General features: G+C 40.4%; 1 protein-coding gene across 1 annotated transcript; it reads right to left on the bottom strand.

Moving 5' to 3' along the window:
* Positions 1-797: 797 nt before the first annotated feature.
* On the bottom strand, positions 798-12,432 carry LOC308378885 (guanine nucleotide-binding protein G(s) subunit alpha-like). Its single transcript, XM_080855894.1, has 12 exons — positions 11,075-12,432; positions 9,176-9,248; positions 6,586-6,640; positions 5,734-5,853; positions 4,347-4,444; positions 3,829-3,883; positions 3,437-3,510; positions 3,091-3,149; positions 2,820-2,940; positions 2,389-2,519; positions 2,135-2,202; positions 798-1,962 (listed from the first exon to the last, which is right to left on the bottom strand). The coding sequence occupies exons 1-12, from the start codon at positions 11,211-11,213 to the stop codon at positions 1,816-1,818; spliced, it is 1,140 nt and encodes a 379-aa protein (XP_080712020.1). The 5' UTR covers positions 11,214-12,432; the 3' UTR covers positions 798-1,815.
* Positions 12,433-16,357: the final 3,925 nt, after the last annotated feature.

The following is a 16,357-nucleotide window of genomic DNA, read 5'->3' on the forward strand; positions in this document are numbered from 1 at the left end:
TGATTCCATCCCTGATATTTGTTTGGGCAATTAACAAGGAAGTACTTTTACCTATCCACCTTTGTAAATGTTTTCATGCTCATTTTCAATGTCCACCTTGATTTTGCTTACCATGAAGACAACTTTGAGCACTTTCTCAAATTCAGATGAAACTGTTCTGGCTCAATGTATGTGCACCCTCTGTAAAATTGCCACTCTGCTTGTTTGCCTTCAATATCTCATCTTATTTTTCCATCAACAAGAGACTGTATCTACGAACAACCGCTTGCAGCTCAGAACACGCCCAACCACTATTATATAGTTCTAAACTATATAAAAATATTCCAACAGAATAATACATTTTTATCTAAACTCAGATGACTCCAATATTTCTGTGTCCCTGTTGGGGTGTAGCTTCATTGCTGTAACACATTAACACATCCAAAATAAGATAAGCATGCACTGATTCATGACCAACACGTAGCAGAAGGCATGACATTGTAGATCGTATGTGCCTGTTAAATGCTTTAAAAAAAATATTTCTCTCTCCCTCTCTCCTGTGCAGACGTCAAGGTACTCATGTTAAACAGTTGAACTTCTTAAACACCCCCATGTGCACTTCTAAGCACCCATAGAAGTGTGCAGTGCTGTTAGAACAGTGAACTTAATACACCACCTCACCACACATGTAACACAGAAATAGACGTCCACGCTATAGTGAAATGTATGTGTCTCTATGGTAAGTGATGGCATTCGTCCACGGATAGAAACCTACTACCCGCACACACACAAGAATACAGCCATAGTCCAAGCACATGAATCTTCTACAAGTTTTTTTTTTTCAATAAAGTTGTACAAAATAATACATTTTACAGTCTGTACAAGAATAATAGTCCAGCAGTAAAATAAAGAGACAGGAGAAGAGAATGATGATGGAAGAAGGCTGATGAGAGTGAGAGAACATATTAGTGTCCAAGTTATCATAGTCATTTCTGTCATTTTTAAAACATTGTTACTCTTAAAGTCTCTGATCAACCAAGACTGTATTGGTGCAGGAAAAACAAAGCATTTGGAAAGGGGGGTGGGGGGGTGATGAGTAAAAACATAAAGGGTAGAGGATTTTAAAGGGGTGGGATAAGGAAGGGAGGGTAAGTGAAAGGATGAGAGGGAGGGCATGAGTATCAATGGCACAGCAGTCCACAGACAGATGACCCTGTGAGGAGAGTTCTTTTAGCTGTTGCAGATTGGTCTCTTTCCTTGTGATGCAGTTTATTTTCTAGACCTTCTTCTTGACAGCTTGCACTTCTCTGGTTCCTTAAGTCATTTGCCTTGGGAATCCCTTCCTTCTGTTTTGTCCTTTTTCAATCAGTTTGCTGACCATTTCAAATGCAGCTAAATGATCAGGAACAACCGCCCTTCAGTGTAAGATGACGTGTTTATACTTACCAGTCTGGAAAGACATTGTGTGCACCTTCAAGTGAGGATGGTGTGTATCAGAAAGTGTGCATATGACACTAGGGTATGACTGCTAAAAAGGCATGTGTGCTTGAATATGTGCGTATGCATGTTTGTTTGTGTGTCTGTGTGTAAGTGTTAGGGTGAGGGGTCAGCAGTGGGAAGTGGGGGGGGGGTGGGCAGTCACCATTTCTACCCCCCTTGCCGTGAGAGCTTTTTCAGTCAGTCCTTTTTCTTCCTCCAATCACATCAGCTCACACTGGTGAAGTCCACCTCCCCTCCCCTCTCTAACAGCGACAGCTCATGCTGATGGAGTTCGCTCTCCTGTTCCAATCCCGACAGCTCATATCTGATCTATCTGAGTTCATCACACTCCTTCAATCACAAGAGCTCGTACTGACGGAGATGCATCCTCTGGATGATATCCCGGCAGTCGTTGAAGACGCGGCGTATGTTCTCAGTGTCCACGGCACAGGTGAAATGGGGGTAGCAGTAATGGCGGCCATCTCCGCTGGCTGTGCTAATCCGCTGCGAGGACGACATTGGAAAAGCAGTTTATTACTTTCAAGAATGAATCAACAAGCTTCAAAACCCTTTGCTTTTCAAAAGGTTAACCTGACCTGACCCATTTGTAGATCATACATTGCTGTGCCTAAGCAATGACATCTTCTGTAAGAGCTTGTGGGTCTTGTGGACTTACCAGAAACTCGTCTCTGATGAAATACTTAGCTCTGGTGACCCGCGGATGTTCGCCTGCCTCTGGGGTCGCTGTGTACAGGTGAGTGAGTAGTTATCAGTATACTGTATACAATATTAGTAAATGAAAAAGTTTTATATGGTTTACTACACTGTTTTTTTTGTTTTGTTTACTAGGCACATGCACATACTGTTGTGTCAGAATGTATGCAGAACATGTGTATATGTGTGAGTATTTTGATATTTCAGGAATCTCACCGTCATCTGGTGTGGTGTAGCGTGCAAACTCAGGGAAGTAATCCTCAATTTTAGACTTTCCTGCCAGAACCTTGTCAGCCAGCAGATCTTGTTTGTTGAGAAACAGAATGACGGAGATTGTCCGCAACCATCTGTGAAGATTCAGGGAGACAACAAAAGCCTGGTTAGTCACATGTATGACGTTTATATGTATGACGTTTATATGTATGACGGATTGAGCAAATACACTAAAACAAAGTAAATCATTAGGATACTGCACTTACACTGCAGGTCTGTTAGTACAGTAAACTGCGTAATTCCTTTTGAAGATCAAATAGCATACAATTCTGACCAAACAGGAAAATAATTGAAAGTGACATTCTCTATATGCCTAAGAGTGTGCAAGCGTGTTTGAGGGGTGAATGTGATGGCATGTGTGTGCACACGGTCACCTATTGTTCCAGATGTTTTTAAAGAGATTCAATGCTTCCTGTAAGCGATTGGTCTGATTGTCCTCTCTGACCACCATATTATAACTGCTACTGGCCACCACAAAGATGATCGCTGTTACATCTGTAAGCAGAAGAGTGATAGAAAAGACAAAAATACAGAAGTGTAGTACTGAGCATTATTATTATAAACCGTGCATTATTACACATATGTATTTATTCTCATCGCAACACCATTACATAACACACAGTTCAAGGGTTCAAGTGTTTTTACCATTGAAGCACTGGATCCATTTTCTTCGCTCATCCCTCTGTCCCCCAACATCAAACATACTAAAAAGAGAACAAATGTCAGCTTGAAGATTTCTGTTGCAAAACCAGCTTTGATAGTTGTATCCATTCACACTGCCTTTAAGTCATCAGCCATCAGTCAAGATCACCTGGAGAGTTCAATTTTGGATTGATCTCACAATACACTGTTACTGATTCCTGTTGACATGTACTCAGGAACCACGAATATGATCCCTCACATATCCTAGGCTAATAAAGAGACCTTAAGCTCAAACTCAGAGCTTCACGGTCCTCTGTTTAAGGTTAGCTGTGAAGTGATGAACCCTTACTGGAAATTGACTTTGTCCACTTGGAATCTTGTCTCAAAAATCCCAGAGGTTAGAACTCTGCATCGTAGCAGGTCCTGTGAACGAGCAACAGGAAAGGAAGACGACAGAAAGAAACATTCGATGAGGGCTTTTTTAAGCAAACATATTTAAATCAATTAATATATACAGTAGATATATTCAGCTAATATTGGTACATGTAATGTCAAAATGTTGTAATCTTAAGCTAGGGATCTTCATTTACCATAACAGCCACAACGCATATGTGGTTTTCTCTAGTTCATAACAGAACTATCCTGCTGGCTTATTTGAGTTTCAGAAAAAATCTAGCCAACTAAATCTCTCTCACACACACACAAACACACACACACACACACACACACACACACACCCACCTGATCAGAGGGCGAGTAATCATTCTGCTTTACAATGTCTATCTTGTCTAAAAAGCTGCAGGAAAAAAGATGGTCCAGTTGGTTTTACAATCATCTGCAAAATTCATTACAATAAACCTGATGGCATGTGCCATGTGCATGCAACATGATGTGCATGCGCATGGAATTTATGCATGCATGCATGGAATTTATTATTTTTCAGAGCAACAGTGTGCCAATGTTTTGCCAGAATTGTGATGGATGCGCACATCAAACACAACCAGTCTATAAAGTCTTGGTTACTCATATCGATCTTCATAATTCAGATGTTACAAAAATCACTTATAATAGTCACAGGTAAACTCATGCCATACATACACAAAGACACATGCACAGAGAATCCAGTGACAATGACATAATGTACACAAATGAATAATGCCATCACACACAAGACAAAGTGACCAAAAATGAAGATGAATGAAAGTTCTATGTCTTGTGTCTGAATTTGAAGTACCAACAGAACTTCAGGGAGTACTCACTACTGGGCACAATCTATGAGCTGGTACTCATTAGACCTTTCATAGCACGCCTTCACACCTTCATCCTGCCAAAGGCATTTGGCGTGCTCATAGAACTCCTGAGGTGGGGGGCAAGTGAGAGAGGGAGAAAGAGATCCATTACCAATTTGTGTTAATTGTGGTCAGTATATGGACCAGAAAAAAAGCATTTCATATTTCATAAGCTTCACAGATTAAGAAGAACACATGTCGATGACATGGCTCGAAACTTCTACCTTCAGAAAAAGTTAACTCTATAAATACAATCATGACAATCATAAATACATCATGACCTTATAAAACTAAATCAAACTTGAGTCCTTGTTTTATTGGGGGTAAGAGAAAGCAAAAAGAGGTCAAACTAAATTCACCACCTCCTTTCAGTGTTCTTCCCAGATTCCTCCCACAGCAATTTCACAGTCATGGCTAGAACATAGTATTGACAACTGGGCTGATTGTTTGGGAGCCTCCTTGTGTTGGTAATTGACTCAATTTTGCATTTGTTAATAAACATCACTGATTCTACCTTTAAAATAATGCAGGTCAATGTAGGATTCTCAGTGCTAATTCTGAGAACCAGGTATAGCTCTTAAGTGTTGGCAGATACTGGTGTGTGTGTGTGTGTTTCTGTCAGCAGACAGTTCCTCTCTAAAGTGAGGGCCCATGGGAATGGCCAAGAGGGACCATATCACTGCTAATGAGTAGGGTCATGGGAGAAACTGCCCTGTGACACATTCATACACACAGACAGCACATGACAAACTGCCCTGGGACACACTCATACACACAGACAGCACAGGAGAAACTGCCCTGTGACACACTCATACACACAGAAAGCACAGGAGAAACTGCCCTGGGACACACTCATACACACAGACAGCACAGGAGAAACTGCCCTGGGACACACTCATACACACAGACAGCACAGGAGAAACTGCCCTGGGACACACTCATACACACAGACAGCACAGGAGAAACTGCCCTGGGACACACTCATACACACAGACAGCACAGGAGAAACTGCCCTGGGACACAATCATACACACAGACAGCACAGGAGAAACTGCCCTGGGACACACTCATACACACAGACAGCACAGGAGAAACTGCCCTGGGACACACTCATACACACAGACAGCACAGGAGAAACTGCCCTGGGACACACTCATACACACAGACAGCACAGGAGAAACTGCCCTGGGACACACTCATACACACAGACAGCACATTTCCGCAACTGCACCTTCATCACAGCTATGCAGATCCTAAGAGGAGGAACTTAATACTTAAATCCACAAAACTACATTTCGACTCACTCACTCTCACACACACCTACCCAAATCCTACTCAATGCGGAAGTAATACTTACAGAAGGAAAATCAAAGTCTTTCTGATTGGCTAGGTTAAGGACATATTCCGTTCTCCATTGGTTGGCAGGACAGGCCAGCTGAAGAGGTGGAGCCAATGTCCCCATGGCTGTTACTATAGTCTGAATAAGAAAAATGACAGCAACTACATCAACACTTCTCTTTTCTCAGTATTTCTGACACATACACATAACTTTAAACCAATATAAGCTTCAACACAAACAACACAAACAAAAGCCATTTTACAGATTTACAGATTGCCATTCACTGTCTGAGGTTTGAGTTGCTTTCTTTGAAAAGTTGAAACTGAAAAGTTTCCATTTAACAAAAGCACTTAGAGTCAACCTAAGATACGAGTTCAGGTGACACATGGTGTTTCAAACATCAACATCAACCCAGCAGTGTGTTCAAAACAACACCAAAATAATATGAACTACAAGTCCAGGGGCATACCCCCTATCAGGTTTTTCATTTGCACAGTCCAATGATAAATATTGTTCACAGGTGGTTCCATCCTAATTCAAATGTAAGAAGGGGGTAAGACAGTACTATATCTGTGTTGGGATCTCCATATGTTTTATTGCTTAAAAATGTTTTCTGACTGCAATGAAATTAAGCATATAACTTGGCCCGAAGATTTGTTTAGTTTTTTTCACACTTGCCTTAGTGGGTGTTGAATGATTTAACAGATATGATGTGTTGTAAAACATGGACCAACTAGCACTGGGTATTGAAAACTCTCTGCAGCTGTTCTGAATCCAATTCAGGTCACACAGATATTTCACCCTGTCAACCGATATGAAGTTGACAACCTCAAATTGCCACAACTTCAACTTAATATCCAGCTCCCTTACCTCTATTGCCTCTTTAATGTTGTTCTTAATGTCGTGTATTTTCTGTTTTTTCTCCCTGTGAAAAAGCAAGCAAGCAACATCAAACACAGCAGATCAAACAAACAGGTACCAACTCAAGCTACTATGTTTTATTATGCTCAAAAGACATTTACTTAATCAAGAAAAATAACTGACAAATGCATTTAAGCCCTAAAGACTGTACTTAAAATTTCACTTAGCCAACCCTAAACAAATGTACTGAGAGGGTTTATGGGTGCATTCATTCCACCTGGAGTTGAACTATGTCAATGACCAACTACCACCTTAACAGTCAACATACAAAAGTGTAAAAAAATAATTACTTCGTCAAAATGTTGAGCCATCTTGAGAATACTAACACTAATAATGTCAAAACCTTTTTGCTGCTTTTTTGAAGCCTAAAGGCTCCCATCACTATCATTATAACACATTTCAGACGCTAAACAGCTTTATGTTTTTGTTAACAAGTGAGAACGACGTATGTTTTAAAAACACAGGAGGGCTCCTTTAACTAAACTTGGGGATGAGTAGGCTACTTTAAGTCTGACTTATCACTACATAGACTGGTGTGCAAGCACACATTAAGGGCTGGAGATCTTCTGCTTAGAACTGATTGAGCTCAGATTACCACTGCTACTCATGGATCCATTTTATCAGGTGGCGTGTAGATACATTAGCTGAAACCTGATGAGGAAGTTGCATTAAAGGCCTTTGCTGAAGAGAAAGATGATGTAGTTTGTTTCGCTATCTCAGAGGAGTTTGATGTGCCAGCTGGCTCTGTTTAACCTGACGCAGCTAAAGCTTCAATCTTGTGAGCTCAGTTTTCATTACATTACATTAAGGCAAGGCCAGGCTAATAGTCAGGTACCAAAGAGAAGCAAGTAGTGTGTATTTTTTTGAATTTTTGTTTGATTTGTTATTTGTATTTGTAGACATAGATATTAAATCAAACTTGTTTAGTATTCCAGATAATGCCCCAGATAATTACCCCAGTGCCCATGACTTCATAACTTGGCAAATGTTTATGCAACTCAGGTTGCCAGAAGCACAGTTCCACATTGAGATCACACCTGCAACTCCAGGCATGGGACACAGGCCTCCTAGTAAAGACTAAATCCAGAAACCGCTGCTCTTCGAGAAGTGAAGCGTACACCCTACACAGCTTTAGGCCCCATGGTATTCGTGACCATGACAAACACATAATAACATACTGAATATTTTCATGGACATTCACTGTTGGGGTCATCATGATAATACCTAACTGTATTCTTATCTTATGCTGTAGCAAGCTTCATACACAGTCCACACTGGCTATCAAACTTAGAAAACTAAATGTGAAATTAAAAAGAGAAAAGCCATTAATTACTTCAAAAGGAACAAAGGTGAATCCAACATTAACCAAAATAGTTTGAGAGTGTATGTGGACGAACCGCAACCCTAATGCGGGCAATGCAAACAGATCACCTGGGGGCACCCGTGACTATATGGACAAAGGTAAACAGGGAACTGCAGCGGTCAGAGGAAGGAAACTTACACGGAACTTCACAAGTAAATCACATATAACTTAAACAAAACAAAAAGTTTGAGTCATAAATAAAATAAAAACTGGTTAAAAAAATATTAAAACATTCTGAAATTGACTGAATCCTAACATCTCAAACCAAACCAAACAAACACCATTCTCACCGAGATCCCAGCATTAGACCAGCTCTGGCTCACATCAACATATCTGTGAAAGGGTCCACCAACAAGACTGAACACTGTGCTTTGACCTACTCTACGTATGTTTGTATGAGAATGGTGAAGATCTCATCTAACTTGACAGCAGCATAAGTCTGTTTTGGCAAGCTGCTTCAAAGTTTATCCATTCTCCAAATTCATCCAGTCACACTAACTACACACAGAGAGATAAATGACACACAGTCAGGGAACCCTGGATTCTTTTTCCAACCTGAATTGTACTGGTTATATGAACCATACAGTAATTTACAAGAGACAATAACGTTATTAAAAAGATCCTTCTAAGAGCAGCTAATTGCCAATTGGTAATGAATTTTCATTTGCCTCACAAATCGCATGTTGTGATATCCTGATTTGTTGAAATATTTAACGTTTTACATATGACAAGACTGAATGGGCATAAATACTTTAATACATGTATGAAACAATGTAATTATTATTTCACATACAGCCAACTCTCATTTAGCTTTAATTGTAACTGGCATACAAGCCAAAGGGTTTCTGTTTAGTTTTTTGTAATAAAAGTAGTGACAATATCTTAATAGTATTGTCTGAAGTAACCAACAGAAGGCACTTGGTTTAAGAAATCCAGGCTATTTGTTCAATGTTTGCTGTGTCTTTTGTACCATCGTGGCACATTATGCATTTATTTGTTTCCATTAATTACATTAGATGTTTTGTTGAAAATGGTATTGTTCTACATAAAGTTGCAAACTTTATATGTCCATCAATAAATCAGATGATCGGTTTTATGTTAATGTAGCCGGTGTCATACACTACTGTTTATATTCCTTTTCAGTGCTCTAGACAAGTACACATGTGGCACACTTACTCTGCGTTGAAGCCATTGACATGAAGGATACGCATCTGTTTCACAATGGTGCTCTTCCCAGACTCACCAGCACCTGCAAGACAGAGGAGGGGGGGGGGGGGGGGGGGGGGGAGAGTTCATTAATAGCGAGTGTGGAATTCTATCAAACGAGGCATCTTAAACATCTCCAATGTATGGCTGTTATAACAAGCACATACTTCCTGAATACATTGCAATAGCCAGCCTATATGTGAGCCAAACTTCACCATATTCCTTTAACACCGAAGAGGATGCTAACCAAAACAAGGTCTGCCACAGATCCTACTCTGCCAGCTATACACCATTTATTCATGCAAGTGAACCATGTAAAATGTAATCACTGCAGTGACTCAACTACCTCACTAATCTGCAGCACGACCTGAAGACAACCACCCAACTTCCTGACAACCCCACATGGCTTCCATCTTCATGCACAGTAAATTATCTCATAGACAAAAGCCATTTAAAAGTCAAACTGAATAAAAACCAGATTGTCTGATATTTGGCATATTGGTCATAGCTCTCAGTTACTCTCATGATAGTAATGCAGAATTGGCAAATTCATTAATAAAAGCGGAATTTATTTATGTCTCCAGGTATCCTTACACAGCCGTGTTACTGTATGTGAAGTCCTGTACCTCCAAAATTCTGTTAAACTACACATGGCTTGTGTGACTCCAAGCTGAAAGGATCAATGCATTCCAAAGGGCTGTTACACTGGTTTGACAAATGCCCAGACTTCCAGTCAAACCAAGGAGGGCACTGGCACACCCTCAAAAAGAGATGATGAAAAAGTGTAACTTTAATCAGTATATTCTCTGGATACTATGCCTGACACCTGTGCTGTTGTTTTGAGCCCTGTGCCTCTGGTTGATTTGAGAACTGCCAGCAACTATAGGTATACAACAGGTTTGACCTTAACTTTCCAGCTTGACATTTTCTAGAAATATGTGGGAAGTAAGCCTACATTTCAAAGTGGCCAAGTAGCACAAACCTGGTGTCAGAGATCTTTCACAGTGTCTGTGAAACTCAGACCTTGAAGGTAAAGTAACCTATTAGCTTTTTAATAGGGTCAGAGCTAAAAGTTATAAGCAGAATTGACCACATCCAGCTGGTACACACCTCGAACTGACTCGAACTTAAGTGCCAAACCTTCACTTTTCAGATTTCAGTGTACATGAGGCATCAACACAAGGGGGAATTAGAGGAAATACCGTGCAAAGCATAAACTCAGTCGGCAGACATATTTGTTATGGTTAAATACGACTTCACTTCTGCTTTCCACTTGAACCGTCACTTCCTCTAGGACAAAATTACCGGTGGCACAGTAAAGAACATCTCTTTTTCAGCGAATCAGTCTAGGCACATCTATCCACAAAGGCATCTAACTTAGGTATTCGTTTCTTCCTAAAGACATGGCATCTGAGAAACAAAAATACCGATGTAAATATAATTACAAATGAACAGCTTTTTCAAATATGACATAGGCTAGCTGTTAGACGCCGAAGCCATTGAGAACACACCCACGCCTCGAAAGACATGACACGCACATTCAGGATTCGATATTATCGCCAGATGACAAAGTAAGTTTAGGAGGAGTGTTGCTCTAAATGTTGCTCCAAACAAGGTTTCCCCAATGAGAGTCGAATTATTTTGCAACCATTCTTCCCGTTAGAAGTATACAGCCCAAAATGTTAAGACAGAAATAACTAAATCCCAGTAAGTGACACCAAAGGCCTGTGCTGCCGACGAAACTTGCGTATTTTGGCAGACACTGCATATAGAAAGGACAGTAGCTACCCACGAGATTAAAAGGCTACTTGGAATCTAGCCTGCAAACTGCTGAAGAAGTTTAGAGAGCCACCCTGTATCAAAACTTACCCAAAAGTAGAAGCCGATGTGTTGCTCTGTATATCTGCTTGTCTTTCTGTAATTGTTTTTCAATCTTTTTGTTAGCTTCTCTTTGGGCCTTCTCTTCATTTCGTTGGTCCTCTGTCTTACTATTCCCCAAACAGCCCATCTTCCCACAAGAAAAGAGTCCAGGGGAGGGGGAATGTTAAAAATAAATAATTAAACACCCTTTACTATCTCCCTTGTTTGACCCACTAAATATTCAAATACGTTTGCGACATTTAAACGGTTTGAAAAAGATACACCGGTGAAGCATAAAACAATACGGCCTGTTTCGATAGGTGATTGTGCAGTTTCTTTTTTACGTAGTGTACATCCTGCGTCTTTTCAGTAGTGCTGCTGGCTCTGCTAGGAGAGCAGGATAGCCTACTGCTGATGACGACAACAGTGCGGCCCTCTGATGTTCGCTTAATGATCACAGCTTGCTTGATATAAAGCTATAAACCACTGTCAAAACAAGTAGCCGCGACTTCAGCCTTCTTTACTTCAGCACTGAAATGGCAAAAATACTTAATTCCACGGATTGGCTTGCAGTAAATGAAGCATATGACTGCAATCCCAACTGGATTGTATTGCTAGTCGAGTATGCTCTTGGTGCAGAAAACCAATTGGGTTTAATAAGAGCATTTCAATTCATTAGGCCGTGTTTCATCGATGTGTATCCTTTCAGCAATCCTCCATGCAGATACGGACAAGCGTAGTAGTGTGTAACAACATTTGCACTCTGGGCTACTAAATGAAGGCTATGCGTATGCTATATTGTTTTCAGCGTAGCCTATCCATTTTTTCGCTTCATGTCACAGGCTATGCTACTCAAATACTTTGGAACACGGTGCAGTCAGAAATACGATTCCGATGGCCCGTTCAGAACAAATTCAGAAATTCCTTCTTATTCCTCGTTTCTGCGATAGCAGTGCCTTGTTGGTTTTCCCCAAGCCTAAGGCCTTCTCTGCCTCTCCTTTTGTTGGTGTAATACGGATCTCCACACACCAATTAGACATCGAATATTCGCAAGACAAGTTTCAAACAGATTTCGATGTGTCTACCAATAACAAAATAATACGAATCCTTGAATATTTTCCCGTTTCTTGTTGGTATAACCCCGCTGTCAAGCCTCAGCTTTGTAGTCCTTTAGAATGCGAGTGGTGGGTAACGTTACACACATGTGCATGTACGTTCATGAATATAACGCCGTTTGGGACAATACATTCCACCACGTAAGAGACGTGCTCCTTCGGCGAGTCGAGGTTGAGTCGAGACGCAAAAATATATATTTTTCAGGCTCTTTCCCCGTTTTCTCCAGGAATTAGACATTGAGACTGGCAGCTCTGAAGAGGTGGGGTGGGGCAAATAGATCACACAGAACCCTGGGAACGGACAGGGTCTAATCACATGATTGCACAAAACGTCAGCGTGCTCACATTCTGCGGAGAAGGGGCGCCCTCTTCAAAGAGACGGGAGAAACCAGCACGTTATGCAGGGGATCAAGAGAAAACCGCGAGACCATTACGCTATGCTTGTACAATTATAATTCGAATCAGTTTAATATAGGCGGGAGAGACTTCTATGTATTTTTGTCTTGTGTAGACGGAGGGGAAGCTTCCCGTGTGCCGCCTGGATCTGGCTTGATCTTGTGCAGTTCCAGGTGGCAACAGCTGGGCTGGCGCCTCAAACATATTGCCCCAACAACTACTAGTTCTACTACTCCTTGAAATTAGAATAGGTTCGCAACGAATGATTAAAGAGAAGCCAAGGAGCCTGGAGTAGGCTATATCGTCAAAACTATTGTAGGATATTTTACAACGGCCTAAAATGGATCCCCCCAAAATCTACTCTATTAGCTACTTTTGTTTATTCATTTGCGCTATGTTGCTTGCTCTCTCGCAACACTAATTTGAAATAGTTAATGTTTACCTCTCAGAAAAGAATATTCCTTCAAAATTCATTCACGTACCTCAATGCAATAGATCAGTGATTTTCAACCTTTTTGCCCCCAATGCGCCCCCCCCCCCCCCCCCCCCCCCCTGTCCAAGAACATAGTCCAACAACACCCCGGCCCCCACCCCATGATAACCTGTCTGCCTGTCATCTTTGCAACTGGACTCACTCCAAAGTCAAGCTGTTAGTCAAGCTTATTCCATTTTACCTCATAAAACATTCAAAACTGTTTCTGCCAGCGGAATCCTTCATTTCCATTGTCCCTATCCAGAGACAGTATAAATGCTGTTGTTGTATAATATTAACTTCTTGTTGTTAGTTGAATAATTAGCCTACCTTGGTGTTAAAGTTTTGTATTTAAAGCATTCTGTAATGGGCCTCATTTATCAATACTTCCTTTCCTAGAGTTTGAAAGTTGATTCTAATCGGATTTTAAATAGAAATCAGTTTGAGTGTAGATTTTAAACATACACATTTTTGTGTATTTCAGTTGATAATTTAGATTTAATTTCTTATCTTCACAAAGCCCCCCTTGCAGCTCCCTGTGGGCCCTGGGCCCTCAGTTGAGAACCACTGCAATAGGCACCTGCATTTGTAGTAACGTGCTCTAGTCCCAAATAATTGCCATTTGCAATAGCCTATGCTTGCAAATATTTTGCAAGGGGAAACTATTTTGCTCACAAACTGTACCACTCGTTGCCTGCAATTAGGATATAAAACAGTAGCTGTTATTTCTGTGTGTGTATAGTAAGACTAAATACATGATTCATTGAGGATTAAAGTTGTTTTTAAAATGTGTCCCAACAACCAACACTGCCTTCTCAAAATGCCCATAGATACTGGATACTTTGAAAGCGAAGTTGAAGTACTTCCTGTCTTTTGAAAGTTATAGACAAAGACGTACACCAGAGGGCGCCAACATACAGAACTTCAGAGTGACAAGAAAGGGATAGGCCTACTGCATCATAAAACTTGTTTTACAAAAAAACTAAAAACATAACAAGGGTGACTGGTCAGTCAGTTTATAGCACAAACGACACACAGCAACACACACGTGCATTTTTAGGTGGCGACACAGGACCCAGACATACACTAAATGATGTGACTGGAGTGTGACGAAACACACCAGTGCTGGTGTAAATATTGGCAAAACTACCATTTTAATTAAATATCTCCATTTGATAGTCTGAAAATGGCCCAACACGCCATCTACAGTTTAAAATCATCCTAAACCTCGCAAGCCCGATACTAATAAAGAGCCAACCATAGAGTCAAAAAAGAATGTTAACGTCCTCCCATATTGTAGCCCTCTCATGTTGTGGGAACAATTGCATTGACCATGGTGGTATTGGCATGCATATTAGAGTGGTCTTTCTACCATCTTGTACTAAGTCATTTCATCAACATTAAGCATTTTGCTAAAACTGCCTAACACATCCAATTTACATAACCCAGGTTTTTATTTTTTATATAATATATCCTCAACGTGGACCTTTCACCAAACTATGGGGGCTGGTGTAGTACTAAGTATATGGCTTTATACAGCCAGCTATTTATTTACAGTCAGGTGGGTTCCTTAAACAAGAATACTCTGTTGGCTTCTCTCTGTTTCACATGGTTTCCCAAGGGCTCTATAGGATGACTGTGTGTTTTGCTGAGTATTATCTGGAGCTTTGGTTTCAATTAGGCCAAATATCTGGAGACATAAGGTGCATAAACCTGACATGAATGGACTATTTGCTATGGGACGCTGCTGTAGTCTCTCCACCAGATCTACCTGTAGAAACCCTCGGCCGTACACTTACTCTACCCCATAGCATTTATATGCAATATATATTATTGCCACCACCGACATGTTTTTCTGTTCCTACTCTCCCTGCCCCTGTAACAGTAACCCTATGAGCACAGTGTAAACCCACTAAGCTGTGTTTTTGTATGTATCATGTATATACCACCTGATGTCTGTATTATGTACATCTACCAAATGCATGCTGTGTTCAACACTTGTTGTTTCCCTTCCCCTTCTCCCACACAACCTTTCCCCCATCCCCCTCTTCCTATCTCCAGCCTCCCGACCTGAAGCAGATGGGTCCCCCCTTATGTGCCCTCTGATTAAGGTTCCTTCCTGACTAACAGGACGTTTTCCCTTGCCCCTGCTGCCATTGTGCTTGCACTAAACGGGTCCAGGCTCTGGGTTCTGTTAAGTGCCTTGAGACAATTGTATTTAAAATGGCACTATATAAACACATTTAATTGAATTGAATTGAATTGATTTGAATTTAATAGACTTGAATTGAACTATGATAGTTGTGTATAAAAATAAGAAGAATAGTAAAGGACGTATGCACCTTTGAGTAAAACATTTTCATAAAACATACAGTACTGATCAAATCAAAGAAATCAATAAACCTGCAAAATGTGTTTTATGGATGTCAAGACTACTATATGTATGCAAACATATGGATATCAAACATGTTGGGTCATGTCTGTTTGTCTTGCCCTGTACAATGTTAATGTTCAAATGTTATTCTTATCATATGAATCTGGCTGTTTATTGTTATTGTTTTAAATCAAATAATTCCATGATCTTATTCCCTTCTCATTTCTAGAGCATTATGTACACATTTTCCGCTGTGCAGCTGCCTTCTTACCTTCCTTTGTGTAGTGTAGTGTAGTGGTAATCAGTGTGGTTTGTGTTCCTTCCTGAGTAAATAGCCCATGTTACTCACCTTACTCTAACCCCTCTAAATTGTGCTGTCAATGAAATATTAGCTGCCCACTCAGCACTCATCACCATAATCAATTTAGATCTTCTAAGACCTTCACTGAGCTGTTATTTAGTGGATTTCCAGGAGATTGAGTACCGCCATCTTGTTTGATGTGTTTCTCACCAAACGCACGCACACCTTCTCTGGTGGCTTTGCTCTGCTCGGCTTCTTCTGTTTTTTGTTATTTAGGTGTGTGAGACTTTTGATTGAAATGTATCTATTTAATTAATTATTCATTATTCTTGTTAAATCAGATTCTGTGTTTAAACAGTTCTCAGAAATGTTCAGAGGTTTTTCATTTTTCATTTCATTTGGTCTTTCAGCTTGGCTAGTTTAAAAGTGCATAGGTAGTCTTCGCTATGGGACGCTAGTTTTAGAGTGCATAAGTAGTTTTTGTTTTATTTTGAGAAATTGAACAGTTTTAGGTAAGTTGTAGTTTTTCTGTCAGAACAGGACTATAAGTAGCAACCACCGTGCAAAATGAGGGGGGAAAACAAAAAGGAAGTCTTTATTTAGTTTTTGTTTCAATTAGCAAAATAATGTTTTA

Source organism: Sprattus sprattus, assembly GCF_963457725.1.
Source record: "Sprattus sprattus genome assembly, chromosome: 18".
NCBI classification, from domain to species: Eukaryota; Metazoa; Chordata; class Actinopteri; order Clupeiformes; family Clupeidae; genus Sprattus; species Sprattus sprattus.